Source organism: Sarcophilus harrisii, chromosome 1 (genome assembly GCF_902635505.1).
Source record: "Sarcophilus harrisii chromosome 1, mSarHar1.11, whole genome shotgun sequence".
Lineage (NCBI taxonomy): Eukaryota > Metazoa > Chordata > Mammalia > Dasyuromorphia > Dasyuridae > Sarcophilus > Sarcophilus harrisii.
In genome coordinates, this window is record NC_045426.1 from 135299065 (window position 1) to 135315901 (window position 16837).

Below are 16837 nucleotides of genomic sequence, written 5' to 3' on the forward strand. Positions count from 1 at the left end.
CATAAACTTCTTTGGTACAAAGAAAGCCATACTACATAACATCATTCCCAGTTATAAAGCACTGATGTTGAATAAAAAGTCATATCCCCAGTTTTTTATAATGTTAATAGTTTCAAAATAAGATTGTTCTGAAAATATAAGATTTTTAAAAACCACCATTTAAAAAACCTATTTGATGAGTAATGTTAAAAAATGGGATGTTTTTATCTTGTTTTTTGCCAGAGTTTTATCTTTTGGGATTTTAGCACTTCACAAAATTTGGAAATTATTGAATTAGCTTTCTAAGAGATTGTTTTATTTCATAGGATAAACTCTCATCTGCTTCCTTAATACTTTGAAAGAACCTTTCATCAATATGTATATTCTCTCCATTGACATAACTACTGTGATCAAAGTAATTTGTCATCTAGTTGCCCATCTGTTTATAACAATTTTACAATTTAGTGAGACTGGATCTTGGGTGACAGATAGATAGTCTCTTCCAATATCTATGAATGAAGACTTTTTGGTTTTACGACTCTACTAAAGATAACATTGGATCACTATAGCCTCCAAACTATGATGAGACTTCTGAGTAGGACTTTAGATCTCTAACAAGCACATATATATCACTGTTATGACATATGTGATGGTACTTTGAAACAATTTTTTTGTGATATTTTCAATATCTTCTTAATGTCTGAGTTTAATAAGCACTTAAAGATTTTTCTAAAGTGAAATTTATTTCATTTCATTTTATTTTTTTAGTAATGGTGTTATCACTTGTGTACTGATTATTTAAAAATGGGAATGGTACAATAAAATGTTGATTTCTACATTAGCAGTTCCAAGTTATAACCCCCCTTTTAAGTTAAAATCTGAAAAAGACAAAGCTAATCATTTCTAAATAGGCCTGGCATTGATTATTCTTTGTTCAGGTTAAATAATTTTGGGGTTGGAAAGCAAAATGGGCAATTAGATCTCACAAAATTATAAGAGCAATTAAACTTAAGATATCTGAGATTAAAGTAATTGTTATATACATTCTTAAATGTTATAAATATTTCTTATAGGCTATGGTTTGTGTGCAGCTAAAGCCCAATACCCTATAGCTGATTTGGTAAAGATGCTTACTGAACAAGGGAAAAAGGTCAGGTAAGTGATTTTATGAGATCAGGAAATAATTGTAAGGAATTTTTTTTTTTTTTTTTAAATGTAACACCTCTATCTCTGTCTATCCAGGAATCTGTGTAGAATTGTAAAAAAAGGAAGAGAAAGCTTTTGTTCTTTTTGAGTGGAAGTGAGATAGTCAGAAAATCTTGATACAAAATAGCCATGAGACTTAACCTCTTAATGCTCTCCATTTAGGTAACTCTTAAGACTAAGTTGTGGAATAGGTTTTGACATGCTCATAAAAGTTATTCCCTTATCTACAGAGTTTCTTGTACCAAAGAAATAAAGATCCAATACCTATATCCCTTGTCCTCTTTAAGATTACATTTAGGTATAATCCCAAAGAAGTTGAGCATACAATTAAAAATCCATCTAATTAAATGCTTCTATGATTTTTACTATTCATAATATTGACTGTTTATTGCTAGTAGTACAAATATAGACATTGTCAATTTAAAAAAAGAAATGCTTTATCATTCCTAATGTCAGTGGAATTGTTTCTAAAAATTGAGATTTTTTTGTTTGAATTTTTTTTTTCAGGGAAAGGTAGGAAAATAAAGAATGGTGGGACTTGTAGACCAAGTTATTTTACATTATTTTAAGCTAGAAATAACACAAGAAATAAAAGCATAATCACATGCAAAAGTGTTAGACCCTACCAGACTCCATTTTAATTGTGAGAAAGGCTGACTTGACATATTCACAAATACATAGACTGTATCTCCACATTAATAGAAAGATACATGTGTATTTGCCAGGAAGTCTGGGTAAGGTAAATGCCGTAACTTGAAATCTGGATGAAATATCCATTAAGAAACAAAAAAACAACAAAAAAACCCAAGAAAACTTGAGTTGAGTGCTTTTGGGGGATTTATAAGGGCTCTTGCACCTTGTGATGCAATTTGACTCTACCTTTGAACTATTTCTAGAATTCAGCCCCCTTTCTCTAATTTCCATTGATAACATTCTAGGACAGGCCTTTATTGCTTTCTCCCTTAATTACAGCAATTGCCTCTTAATATGTCTACTTATTTTAAATTATCCATCACAACACTGCTGCCAAACTAATCTTTATTGTCGTATTCCTTATAATGTGTTAAAATTGCACTCAATAGAGATTCTTTATGTTGATGGAGGTATGTATATAGGCAAGCAGTTATCAGTGACTTCTTGGTTGATTCTTTTTAGCAGTAATATAATAGATTTTTTTTTTTTTGATGTCTTCTTCCTTAGATTATCTTGAGAATCAGTTTCTCTGTTTCCTCAAAATTGTATCACATTCACATAGATCTCTGTACAAAGTCCAGTTCTGCTTCTTTTTCACATTTTTGTTTACCTTAATGACATTTTAACCTTCTTCAAAAGCACGTCTGGGATTGTAATTTTAGTTCAGATATGATAACCCTATAGAGCATGATAGTGAAAAGAGTTTGTTATAAATATCTTTTCAGATTTTTTCCATCTTTCATCTGTTTATCTCCTCCTTTTAGTTTCATCCTTAAATACCCCTCAGATGACTTGATTTAGCTAAGTCTCTTGCCAAGTTTCTTTAAACAAGTTTTTCTCTCCACTGTTTCTTGTTATTTTATGATACACTACTGCTTATTATTTCCTATAATTTTTTTTCAGCGGGTTTTATAAATGAGATTACATTATAAACTGGTGCTATATTTGAGTATAGTGTTTCTACTTGTCAACTAAAACTAATGATTCCTAAATCAGTTTTTAGACTCTCTGAGTCTCTTCCTCATATCAGATCAAGTAAAAGACATTGACATCAACAATAATAATTTTTTCATTAGTATTATTATTGTTAATATTAATGTTTTTTACTTGCTCTTTTCCCCACATTTGCACATCAATAGCTTATTTAAATAGGTCAAGTTGGAGGTTAATTGCTGCCATATCTTGGTCTATACAAGCAACATAATGGTTATATATACAAGTTGACCTTGTACTTAGGAAGACTATGGTTTGCATACTGTCCTTGACATAATTTTTGCTTGTATGATGCTGAGCAAATCATTTAATATCAACTCACTAGATGGCTTTCTATGATTATTGAGTTATAGTACTTGTAGAGAAAATTTCGTTATCAGGAGTAAAATCAAAGGTCCAAAGCAAAAAAGAATGTTTTTTTTTTTTCTCCTTAGTTTTGTTTCTCTAGATTTGTATTAATTTCAGTCTTTGGTTTAACAAGTTGGTGGTCTGGTGGTTAATTCAGAAATGTATTTTCTAATTAGTAATGAATGACTTCCTATCAGTTAAAATAGAATTATTATATACTTTTTCTGATATTATTTGATGTGTACTATGTTCAGTACCTTTTATTTCTTTTATTTAAAAAATTTTCAAGGCATATATGCTTGAAAGTTTCTATGCCTTGACATATCTGACATATCTACTTTCTTTCTTCATTTCTTTCTTAATCCTTCCTTCCCTGCCTGTCTCCCTACTTCCCTCCCTCCCTCCCTCCCTTCCTCCTTCACTAGTACTTTATCCACTGTGCCATCTCTCTCTCTCTCCTTTTTTTTAAATAGTATTTTATTTTTCCAAATACATATATAAATAGTTTTCAGCATCCATTTTTCCTCAGGCAATTGGGATTAAGTGACTTGCCCAGGGTCACACAGCTAGGAAGTGTTAAGTGTCTGAGGCTAGATTTGAACTGAGGTCCTCCTGACTTCAGGGCTGATGCTCTATTCACTGCACCACCTAGCTGCCCTCAACACCCATTTTTTTTTTTTTTTATAAAACTTTGTGTTCCGGATTTTTCTTCTCTTTCCCTCACTTCCCCTGTTCCTATGACAGCAAACAATCTGATATAGGTTAAACATATTCAGTTCTTTTAAACATATTTCCATATTTGTCATGTTGTATAAGAAAAATCAGATCAAAAGGGAAAATAATGAGAAACAAAGAAAAAAAGGTTGAAATGCTATGGTTTCATCCATATTTAGTCTCTATAGTTCTCTTTCTGTTACAGATTGCATTTTCCATCCCAAGTCTATTGGAATTGCCTTGATATTGTTAAAAAGAGCCAAATCTATTCATAGTTGATGCTCATATAATTACTGTTGCTGTGTACAATGTTCTCCTAGTTCTGCTTACTTCACTCAGCATAAGTGTCATGTAAGTCTTTCTGGGCTTTTCTGAAATCAACCTGTTGATCATTTATAATAAAACAATAATATTCAATTACATCCATATACCACAATATAATCAGCCATTTCCCAAGTAATGAGCATCTACTCAGTTTCTAATTCTACAAAAAGGGCTACTACAAACATTTTTGCACATGCGGGTCCTTTTCTCTTTTTTTTAATCTCTTTGGAATTCAGACCCACTAGAGACACTGTTGGATCAAAGGGTTTGTACAGCCCTGTAGCCTTTTGCTATTCCCTTATCTCATTTCTTAATTCTACACTATCTATCTATACATATATATATGTTTTAACAAATGTTAAAAAATACATAAATATATATGTATTTTTTAACATTTGTTGCCATTGTAACCTATTCCCGCTTTAGTATTGAAGTTTCTAGTTCTTTAGAGTGCTAAATGCCCAATATTTCTGTGATGCAGGTAGCTAGCATACTATCTCATCTAATTGTTAGATGTCTTAAGATACACAGGGATGGTTAACTTCCATATTTTTACATGAGGTAACCTTTCTAGTAAAGGAACACTATTATATAAGGTATAAACCTTTGCTTTTCTTTAGGTATATTATTTCAATTTAATGATTTTTCTGATTATTAAGAAATTGATAAACTTAGAAATAGAAAAGAGTAGTAAAGAAACTTTTATTTCCTTAAAAAAGAAAATATTAGATCAGATGGCTCAGAGGACAAAGCACCAGCCCTGAAATCAGAAGGACCGAGTTCAAATCTTGCCTCGGACATTTAACATGTGCTAGCTATGTGACCTTGTGCAAGTCACTTAACCTTGTGTTACCCCTTCTCCCTAAGGAAGTATCATTCTTCTTTCAGTTCGTGTGGTTAAATGCTGAATTCTGTCATAGAGTTTGAATGTTGTTGAGGTTAAGTGGGCAATCATACTAAATCGAAATCATACTTTGAAAAATACTTTCTTGCAGTCCTAGAAAGAAGGTTTTGTTTATGCAGCATACATTTTTTTTTCTCTTATTTATCAGCCTAAAGTGAAGTGCTAGGGGGAAAAAAGTTAATATGTTATTGGTCTTTAATTGGATGGATAGATTCAAAGTTAGAGAATGTTAAAAAATATTGAGCCAATTTGAGAGAGGGTGGGAAGAAAACGGCACAAAAAGTGGGACTGAGAAGAGTGGTTTGGGAGGAATTGAGTTCATGTGGAGAGAAGAGGCATTTAAGAATAAAGAGAATTGTAGGGAGCCTTTATTCTTGATGGAAATTTAGGTTTTATTTATAGAAAAGTAGGCAATATTAGCAAAAGATTTTGAGAAAGTAACATCAATGATTGTTTTAAACTAATTTCTCTGGTATTGTATGGAACAATTAATTATTTGAAAGGGAAAAAAAATTCCTGTGGGGATACTTGGTATTTTCTTGACTTTAAATTTGTTTTTCCCACATGTCATTCAAATAACAATTAGTCAACTATTAGTTTGATTCTTGGTATTTTATACACATTTTAGGACATTCTTTGGTTTAAAGCATTTGTTTTCTAGGACAGAAAAAAAGTTGTTTGTTTTAGATAAGTAGCTCATTTTTCATCTCTGAGACAGATAAAAGAAGAAATAAGTGATTTTATGCTTTTCATTTATGCATTTATTTCTTCTTCTTCTTATTTTTTTTGCTATAGTATGTTTGGGCTGTCAACATGGCCTGTAACAGATTTATCTAAATGTTGCAGCTGAATTCCGTAAGGCCTTCTCCTTGCTAATGTGGTGACAGTGCATCATCATGTTTTTAGTTGGTTTTTCTTCATAGCTTCTGCGTGGGAGTTTTCCATTTAAAAGAATCATCAGAGATATGATTTTTTAAAAAAAGTTCACTTAGCAGGTCATCCTTGAATGAAAGAGGTTCAGATGATCTTTAAGGAAATTATGAATACATATCTATCTATCTATCTATGCATCAGTATTTTTTTTAAATGGGAAGGATGTCTGAACAAGAGATGACTGCAACAGTTACCTCGTGTTTTAATGAAATAAATCTGTATTTACAGTTTGCGGTAATTTGGTCCTTTCATCACTTTGTGGAGCTCCCACGGTGTTCATTGAGTACAGCTGCTGGGCCCTCTGGTTTCAGGAGGTCTGCTGTGCTTCAGGACCCCAGCATGCCCAACATCCAGATGTAATGACACACTTGCACACATCCGTTGTGGAAGAATGCCAGCATGGACATACGATTGTCATCAATTCGTTATGCCCAGACTATGCCAAGAAAAATTGCATCTGTCACACAGTCTTTCTTGCTTCATGGCTTATGATTGATTTAGAGACACTGTTATTTTCCTTTATTTTAGCCCTAGCCATAACATGCTAGCAAAGAGCTGAGATTATATAATATGGCACATGATATTTTATGACTAAAGCTTATTTTAGAAAGCCAAGAGGGTTCAGGAGCTCAGATTTTCTTTGGTAGCTGAACAGCATTACCTCACAGCTGCCTGAGAAGCCCCTGTGGCCTGTCTTATGCTTAGACTTTAAGAGAGCTTGGTAAGAAATGTGCTTATGCTGCAGGACCAGTGGACATTTTTCTCTTTACTTTTTACACTCTAAACATAATGAACTCTAGTACATTTATTTTTGAGCCAGACAAATCATGCCCAATGAATGGATTTTTGATGGAAATAGCTGTTAGTATTATTATTTCGCTCTTAAAGAGCATACTTCAATGACATTTATTTTTAATGATGCTATTTTCTCAGGTAATAAACATTTGTTTTCCCTGTCTCTTGTCCTGTTTTATAACAACAATGCATAGTCATGCAAACAAAGTCTGATCAAAGAAGATTTTATCTTTTTTCAACAAAAAATATTTGTCTTACTGTGCATATTTATCACCTCTCTATTAGGAAATAGGCAACATTCTCCATCAGTTGTTCTCTGGAGTCATAGTGATCATTGCACTGAGTGTAGTTCTTAAGTCTTTCAAACTTTGCTAATATTTAACATGTTATAGTTTAGGATGTTCTACTAGTTCTGCTCACTTCTCTTTCCATCATTTCATATAAATCTTCCCAGGTTTTTCCAAAACCATCATCAAAGGGATAATTTTTGAACATTAATTAATTTTCAAGGTGCTTTTTAATATAGAGAGTATTGTTTAAAGTAATAAAAATGAGTCCTAGTGAGATCACACATTGGAAGTTCTGAGTTGTTGAGAAAAGAGCTGAATGTTATTTGAAGTTTTTGCTTTCCTCTATGCTTCAGAGATCTGTGATTTGATTGATATGACTACTTCCTTTGGAGACCCCTAACTTCTTTTTTGAGTTGTGGCCAAAAATCTTCATTACCAGGTAGCAACATCTCTAGTGTTTCTCTTGCTATTTCTATCTCCACAATACCTTACATCTATCTTCTTCTCACTAGTTTAGTTTAGACCTTCTTCAATTGTCACCTGAATTATTGCAATAGCATCTTAATCAGTTAATTTACCTTGTTTCCTACAAGAATCCATTCTCTGCACGTTTGCTAAATGATTTTTCTAGAGAGTGATGTGAACCATGTTGCTACATTACTCAGTAAACTTCACTCACTCCTTAATGTTTAAGAATAACTTAAAGACCTTTTAGTTTGGTTTTTAAAACCCTTCATAATTGGCCTCAAGGCTCATTATAAATGAATTCCCTATTTACATTCTATAGTTAGTCCATCTCCCTTCTTTGGTGTTCTTCTTCATTTCTGAAATGTACTTTCTTCACTTCCTGCCACATAGAATCGCTTATCTTTTAACATTCATTTCAACCATCACCTTCTATAACCTTTCCTGCTTTCCCCAATTTTTAGCACCTTCCTACCTTCCTTCTTTTAACTACCTTTTATTTGTTTTGCATTTATTCTGCTTTTACTTGTATAGGTGCTTGTCTCTTCTGAGAGTATGTAGTCTTCTTAATAGCAGATACTATATATATATATATATATATATTTTTTTTTTTTTTTTTTTGGTTTTGGTTTATCCCTACTGACTAATATAGTATTTCGCACATAGTATGTATTTAATAAAGGCTTTCCTCAATGGTGACTCTTTCTCACTTATTGCAGGTAGTTTTCAGATGACAGAATTGTCCATCTTTGGATCTGTGCTTAAAGCCTTTCTGATAGGACCTCTTTGAACTTTGACTTTGTTAAAGTTGCCTTTTAGAATTTAGGATTCTAAGTGTGGGTTGCATCCGTTCTTTGAAAGCATTGATTGGAGCAGAACTTGAACCGAGGCTATAGCTTATAGTTTATATAAGGGTTTATAAGACTGGATTAAGGGCCTAGCCTATGATGTTATTTGTATTGGAATGTTAGTCTAAATGAAGAGTGAAGATTAGGAGCTTTTAGTTACCCAGTAGTGCATAGTGGAAAGAAAAATCTACAGTGTCTTTCTGGGTAATGGCATGCCAGATAAAGAGGGCCATATAAGGTAAGTAATATCATTTGTACTGGAAGGAGTTTGTCTTGTGAAGAGATGTTGGGTGGGCCCTTCAATAAAGATGACAATAAGTAGATCACGAACCACCTGATCTCAGACTGTATTTTACAGCACCACAAGCAGATTATGAAGAATTCACATCATGTCCTTGAGAGTTATGTTTGTATTAAGTCACTCTATGGTTTGGCCCTTTTTGATTTGGGTAGATTAAGAATTGCCTTGTGATCCCAAATGATAGCATTAAAGGAGAAGCAGCATAAATTTAATAACCATTTATTTTAGCATGCCTACAAAACTTGTTGTTCACTTATTTCAGTTGTATACAACTCTTTGTGAGCCCATTGCATGTTTTATTTTTTATTTGGCAAAAATACAGGAATGGCTAGCCGTTTTCTTCTGTCTTATTTTATAGATCTGAAGAAATTGGCAGTTGAGTGACTTGCCCAACATCAGACAGCTATTAATTGTTGGAGGCCAGATTTGAACTCAGAAAGATGAGTTGACTGATTCCAGGCCTGGCACTGTATTCTACAAAGCTAGTTTTTGGCAAAAAACTAGACAATAGATTAGATATTACTTTTACATTTGTGAAAGAATTTAGTTACTAGTGCCAAATAATTCCCCAGGGAGTTTCTGCATTCCTTTATATATACATTGCAAGTTCACCCCTAAATCTATCATTTCTTCTGTATTTGCCATGGAAAATTATGTGTGTGTATAATCATAGGACATTCTTTCTTAAAAACATGTTTTTGATGATTTTTCTTTTTAAGTGCTCACAATGTGTTAGGTACATATATACACAATAGCAGATGTGGGAAGTGGCTTTCTGGAAGCTATACCTTAAGTCTGCCCATGGAACAGACTTATCTTTTAGTTCCTATTTCCTATGATATTTTTTTTCCTTCTTGCACCTTAGATATTACCTTGATAAACTATTTAGTCTTCATTAATTTACCTAATTTATAAAATTAGGGAAGCTGTGAGCACCTTATCTTATTCTTAGTATCAGTTTTTAGAATCTGAGAATAACAGACCTATGTAGTTGTTCAGTTTTCTGAGTAAATGAACTCTGGGGGGAATGTTCAAGTAAATTAAATAACATTCCCCTCCTCTTTTTCAGTATTATAGGTTTTAGTTAAGTTAGACCTCTTAATCTAGGGAGGCTTCTAACTTAAGCCATTGTAGAGAGATAGGTATCAGTTAAGGGTCTTTTGTGAAGTTGGTTCTATAACCTTTCACTAATCCATTTCAGAATTTAGAAGCTTTCTGCTAGCAATATGATTTTCTATTTTTCCTACTGTTTCTAGTTTAAAAATTACCCCCATCCACCTTAGAATCTGGGGTTTTTAAACTTTTTAAAAATTTGATAACAATTTTCTTTGTAATCCATTCTCTATTCTTAGCTGGTTCCTAATGTGTTGAATGTCTTTGGGATCTATAGTTAAAAAAAGAAACTAAAGATTCTTTATTAAATGGGTGACTGGACCAATTGAATTCTTATTTTAGAAGCCTTCTGAGTTGTGATTTTATAAGTATTTCTTTTCTCTTATGACACTAGTGCAGCAGCTCTAATTTTTGAAAAAAGAGACCTCTTTTACCTTTTGTTTCACTTCTTTTGCTTAATGAATTTGTTGGCAGATGGTTTGAATTATTGCTTATTTGGGAATTTTGTCAGGAACTGGCATTGGGATGGTAGACCTCTGAAAAGTTACATTTAGTCATCCTTCAATATACAGTTTGATTTTGAATAGTTTAGCTTAGTAAAGAATAGATTAACCATTGAGGAAGAAAAAAATTTACACAGTGATTGAAAAGATATATTCTCTTAAATTCTATTCTATTCTAGGAAGAGTTTATATTCTGTTTTTTTCCTTAATTATTGGTGCTTTTGTGAAATTTTCTTTTTTAATTTTCAATGTGTTTATATTAGGAAGAAGCTGCTAAAAAGAGAAAGCATTTCAAAAACTTTAGAAATGTTATCCATAATTTTTGTTTTTGTCTCTGAATTAATGCCCTGAGGACTGTGGTTCCTTCTTTTGATAAACTAGTGATGTATGTCTAGATATTTTTGTGATGCAAGAAGAAAATATAGCTTATTTTAATAGTCATGGTGGTATCCACGAGGTGAATGTTTTATTCCTTTAAATTGCTAGGCATTTCCAAGAACAGTTGCTTCTGTGAAGCACACTCAGTAGTACATATTGTACCCATGACCCATGCTGACAAAAAGTCAAGTAGCTGTGTCTTCCTCTGGAATATGTGGAGTCTGAAATATAGCATAAGGTTATAATAAAACTGCGTTAAAAGAAAAACTTATGGGGAAAAGTCATTATCTCCTATGGTATTTTTGCATTACTCTGCTCTAAGATTTTACCTTGACTACATTTATGGGTTCTTCTCTGGCTTTTCAGTTTATTTATTTATTAATTTATTTGTATCTTTATTTGTGTATCTATTATTTAATTTGTTTCTTCATTTATTTGTCTGTTTGTTTATTACTTGTTTATTTGTTAGCTGATCTAAAAAGCTGAAGAGATTAGGTCCCTTAGGGAGAGGTTATTTTATTCATACAATTTATTTTTCTTTTTCCTTTAAAATTTTTTGCTATTATCTTTGTCTTTACATTGAAATAATTTCTTATTCCTATCCCCATCTTGACATCCATTGAACTCTTCTTTCAACAAAGAAATATAATTGAGCACATACATGATATAGTGACCATATTTGTCAATGTATACAGTATTGTATTTTAGTAGTCTATCTCGATCTCTGCTGTGAGGAATATGTGTTCTCTGGGGATTGTCATTTCCCCCAATTAATTTGAAAGATATATATCTATGCAAATATGTTGTTGGAAGCTGAGTAATTATTCCCATATTTAATTTTCTTGGTTGACTATTTGTATTTTCCGAATATTCTATTGAAACTGTGGTTGTCATATTTTTTAATAAGAGAGAAATGGTATAAAGAATTTACGTTTTCTCAGGTGATTACTAAGATGACCAGAATAAATGGTAATTTGTGCATATTCAACTCAATCAACTGAACAGTCTTTGTTTGTTGCCACAACAACTGGCAATAATTTGTTGATATTTGAATTTGATGCATTAAGGGTTCTTGATTGTGATCAGACTTAGAAATCATAACAGTGCTACCACTTGGCTAAGATGATACTTTGAATGGATCTAAAGGCTTACAGTCTTTGCACCATGACTTGGAGAGCTACTTTGATATAGCAGGATAATGGGACTTGGGAGCAAAAGACCTGGATTCAATCTTGTCACTGTCATGGTGAGTCTAAGAAAATAATTTAATGTCTTTTTTTTTTTTTTTAAATTTAATAGCCTTTTATTTACAGGATATATGCATGGGTAACTTTACAGCATTAACAATTGCCAAACCTCTTGTTCCAATTTTTCACCTCTTACCCCCCTACCCCCTCCCCTAGATGGCAGGATGACCAGTAGATGTTAAATATATTAAAATATAAATTAGATACACAATAAGTATACATGACCAAAACGTTATTTTGCTGTACAAAAAGAATCAGACTCTGAAATATTGTACAATTAGCTTGTGAAGGAAATCAAAAATGCAGGTGTGCATAAATATAGGGATTGGGAATTCAATGTAATGGTTTTTAGTCATCTCCCAGAGTTCTTTCTCTGGGCGTAGTTGGTTCAGTTCATTACTGCTCCATTCGAAATGATTTGGTTGATCTCGTTGCTGAGGATGGTCAGGTCCATCAGAACTGGTCATCATATAGTATTATTGTTGAAGTATATAATGATCTTCTGGTCCTGCTCATTTCACTCAGCATCAGTTCGTGTAAGTCTCTCCAGGCCTTTCTGAAATTATCCTGTTGGTCATTTCTTACAGAACAGTAATATAATTTAATGTCTTTATGCTTCACTTGCCTCAGTTATAAAATGAGATAATTCTGATGTAAAGGGAAGTACTTTGTAAACTGCTAAGCAAATTTGAGCTCTGGTTATTAATAATTATCATTGTCATTTATAATTACATACTGAATATTCCTTTTTAGAGGTAGAAATTTAGCCTGGGAAATGTTGAAAAATTAGAATAAAATTTTTTTTTATTGTAAAAATATTAGTCACTGTGAATGTGACAGATAAGTATTTTTTTAAAAATGTGGAAACATGGGCAGTTTTTATATTATAAAAGGCACAATGAAAATATCTGCAAAATGCTTTTAGGTAATCAATTTAAAGAAATTTTTGTTTAAATCATTTGTTTCAGCAAACCAAATTTTGTACTGCCAAAAAATTCCCATACTTCTGTGTTTTTACTTTTTTTCTGTGGATATGAACAAATTTACGGTAATTATTAGTTAGATATAGTTTCTAATAATTATTTCCTTTGTAACAAAATATGTTTTATCACAATTAGTGAAAGCTGCTTTTAAGTATTTGGTTAAGTACTCTTACTTTTAAATACAGTCCCTTTCTTATCGCACTGGTGAAAACTAAGAGCTTGGTAGCTTTTCCATATCAAAATTCTGGATGATCTTCATATGCTGGTGTAACATAATAATGTTGGGAAATCAGCTTTGGCCATCATTTCCTGGAAATTGCTGGTCTTGGCCAACCAGTGTCTGAAATAATTTATTTTAATACATATTTTGGGGAGTAGCCAGTTGCTTTGGCCAGAATTGATAGTTTCTTATGATTACAAATAGTAATTGACTCACTAGAATGTCTGTTTATATGTATGTGTTTTTGTATGTGTACTGTTGTTTTTTCCAAACTGGCATACTCCTTTAATACTGCCTAATGTCTCAACAACTTTAGTGCTTTGAAATCTAGCAGTATAATGTATTAGGTAAACACGATCCAAATCTAAAGTTGATCAGTCCATTGGACTTCTAAGGGATAATGGGAGTAATATACTAACTAGCTTGACTTTTTAATTTCTTTCTCATTAATTACAGAACAAAACCAAAATTACATATTTATACAGTTTGAAGTTAAATGTCTTAAAAGATTTACTTGTAAAAAAAATTTTTACAGTGGTTTTCTGATTTATTTCCTAATGACCTCAGCTAAAGTATATGTGATCAAAAGATACATGGTATAATTTAAAATACAAAAAGGATTTATTAAAAATTCTGTATTTTAAAGGTTTTTAAGACATACATTAGAGAATTATGAATCAAAAGTAATTATGTTAATCATTCAGTTAAAAGTGAACCCTTTCATGGAGAAAATGATAATTCACAGAACCCTGGAATCTTACAAAGCGCTTGGTCCTTCATTCTTAAAGAAAATCCTATCATTAGGGAGGTGATGCCATGACAGGCAAGTGAATTGAATTTAAGTGAGGGCAAGGACTTAAATGGGCAAAGTCACCAGTCTTGCTATCTCTTTTGGAGCCTTCTGGGTCCAGTGGCAAGATATAGATGAGAATAAATGGCGATGGCCCTGGATGCAATGCCTTTTTAAGTGAGGTCTTTAATAGGTTTCAGTTTGACTGAGGCAATGATCAATAGGTGATTAAGGCAAGGCAAAAAGTGAGGCAGAGAATGTCCTCTTTTACCTAGTCAAAAAAAAAAAAAATCATTCTGGGAAAGGACTCTAGGTGGTAACCTAGCTTGCCCTTTGAGCATTAGACTGTTCTACAGTCTGATATAGTTGTAAGAGCATAAGGAAAGGCAGCATGGTATAGTAAAAATGGTACTATTTCAGTGTAATAATTTAGTTCAATCTTGCAAACCAGTTGTGTGATCATGGAAATAATAATCCATCAAAGCTTCATTGGCTTCATCTTCAGAATGATGAAGTTATACTAATTGATCTCCAAGACCAACTCTATATCTTTAACTCCTTGATAAATTCTCATCCAACCTTTGCTAGTTAAGTTCACTTTTAAAATCCTCTTTTTAGTCCATTTTCTTGCCCTTGAAAGCAATTTTAGATGACTGTCTTTCTAACTTAATTTCAAGAAAGTTTTTAATGTCACCCTAACATATTCAAACTGTGCTTTTTATATTGAAATTATTTTTTATATCTAATATCCAGGAATTATTTGTTTATTCTCCTGTGTAAAATATACTTGCAAACCATTATTATGTTATTTTTATCCCTTCTTTTAGTTAAATTATCTCAGCTTCTTTTTATTTTTATAAACCATCAAAGAGCCTTTTTCAAATTAATACTTTTTTTTTTTTATAAAACATAACTTCCATTATTTCAGACTTATAATTCTACCAAAATGGCATTGCTCCTACTTTGACTTTGATATTTAAAGGCATCTCTGACTTTTACAAATTCTTTCTTTACTGATGTAGATTGTAACCCCTCCATGACTTTTCCTTCTATTCAGTTCTTATACCTGTATTTCCATAAACCCATGTAGTTCAATCCAATGTACTCGAAGTTATCTTCTAGTTCTTTTTGTGTGTCTAGGGATGAGATGAGGGTTTTCAGTGTAATTTTTGGAATATTTTTCCTTTTTCTATTATTCTAGCTGTGTAGGCTAACCCATTTCCTTTTTAATTTGTTTCCATGTTAATGTCTCTGTCATTACTCTTCTCATGCTCAAATTATTGCAATAATAGGCTGAACATACTTAGGTCCATGTCCATTGTGTACTTTTGCATTGTCCTTTTGATTATTTGTAATTTTGATCTTTTGAAATTATGGTGTTTAATGATTTATAGTCATCTAACATCATCAGGATAATATTGTGTTAAAGAACTTTGAGGAAGTGAGTTTAGGATTATTTAAAAACACTACACATTTTCACAGATGTGATTCAATCTGAGCTTTTGCCTTTCAATTCTTGGCCCAAATAATTATCCATTTATAGTGTTGTATGTATAGTATAGTATGAACACACACTTATAATATAAATATAGGAGAGACAGAGGAAAGAAACAAAACTTTATGCTAATATTCTTGACTAAAATAAAAGTAACTAAACTCATTAGGTAACAGAAATGAGAAATTAAAAAAAAAAACCTTATATTTTCCAAAACAAGAAAAATTTAGAGAAAAGAGGAACATTGTTTTACATGTTTTTGCATATCTCTTTCATGTCTGGCTTGTTGGATTCTCATGTGTGAATCTGAATTTGATCTATTCTATTATGTTATTTTTGTTAAAATATTTGAAGAAAACCTCTCCTCACAAAGATATGTAGTTCAAAAAAAAAGGAATATGTTAATAGGAAAATAACACCTTAATAATATATTATGAGAATTGCTTTGACCTAGAGATTCACCAAAAGGGTTTCAGGAACTCTTTAACTCAAAGACTCCATAGATCATTCTTTAAGAACTGCTGTTCTGAGGTATATAAAACATGTACATATACATGAAGGACAATCTTTCTGATTAAGTTTGGTTTCTTTGGCATCAGTGGTTGGAGCATAGACTTATATTACTATAATGTTGAATAGTTTGCTTGGATTCAAACAGTTATTCTGATTTTTGAGATTATATCCCAGGACCCTTTTTTTCACCTTTTTTATTGACTGTGAGGGCTACTCCATTTTTCCTAGGGGATTTTTGTCTACAGTAGTAAAGTAATGACCACATGAATTAAATTCACTAGTTTCTGCTCATTTACATTCAATGACACCCAAAATATTGATGTTTAATCTTTGTCTCCTGTTTTAACACATCTAGTTTATGTTGGTTCATAGATCTTACAGTACAGGTTCCTATGCAATATTGATTTTTGCAGCACTAGATTTTCCTTTTTTTTTCCAGATATATCTACAGCTGAATTTTTTTTTCAGCTTTAGCCGAGTCACTTCATTAGTCCTGGAGCTACTTGTAGTTATCCTCTCTTCGCCAGTAGCGGGCTCATCTTCTGGTGTTCTATTTTAAATCATTTTAATGTTGCCCAGGGGCTTTTCTTGGCAATGATATTAGTGTGGTTTGCCATTTCCTTCTCCAGTGGATCACTTTTTGATTCTTACTTTATTCCTGATTTTCTTAGAAAAGATCTCTACTATTTCTAGTTTTAGATGTTTACTATTTACCACATTAAGGAAAGCTCCATTTCTTATTTTACTTTTTAAGTGCTTTTAGAAAAAATAGAAATGAATGCTGTATTTTGTCCAAACCTTT

The 16837-nt window shown here is 32.1% G+C and overlaps 1 protein-coding gene across 1 annotated transcript in view; it reads left to right on the forward strand.

Annotated features, from left to right (window-relative positions):
- The window catches only part of NNT (nicotinamide nucleotide transhydrogenase), a 110394-nt gene that overhangs the window by 78722 nt on the left and 14835 nt on the right, over positions 1-16837 (forward strand). Inside the window, exon 19 of the mRNA XM_003759903.4 lies at positions 1053-1134. Within this exon, the coding sequence (XP_003759951.1) occupies positions 1053-1134 (82 nt within the window). The remainder of the gene's footprint in view (positions 1-1052; positions 1135-16837) is intronic.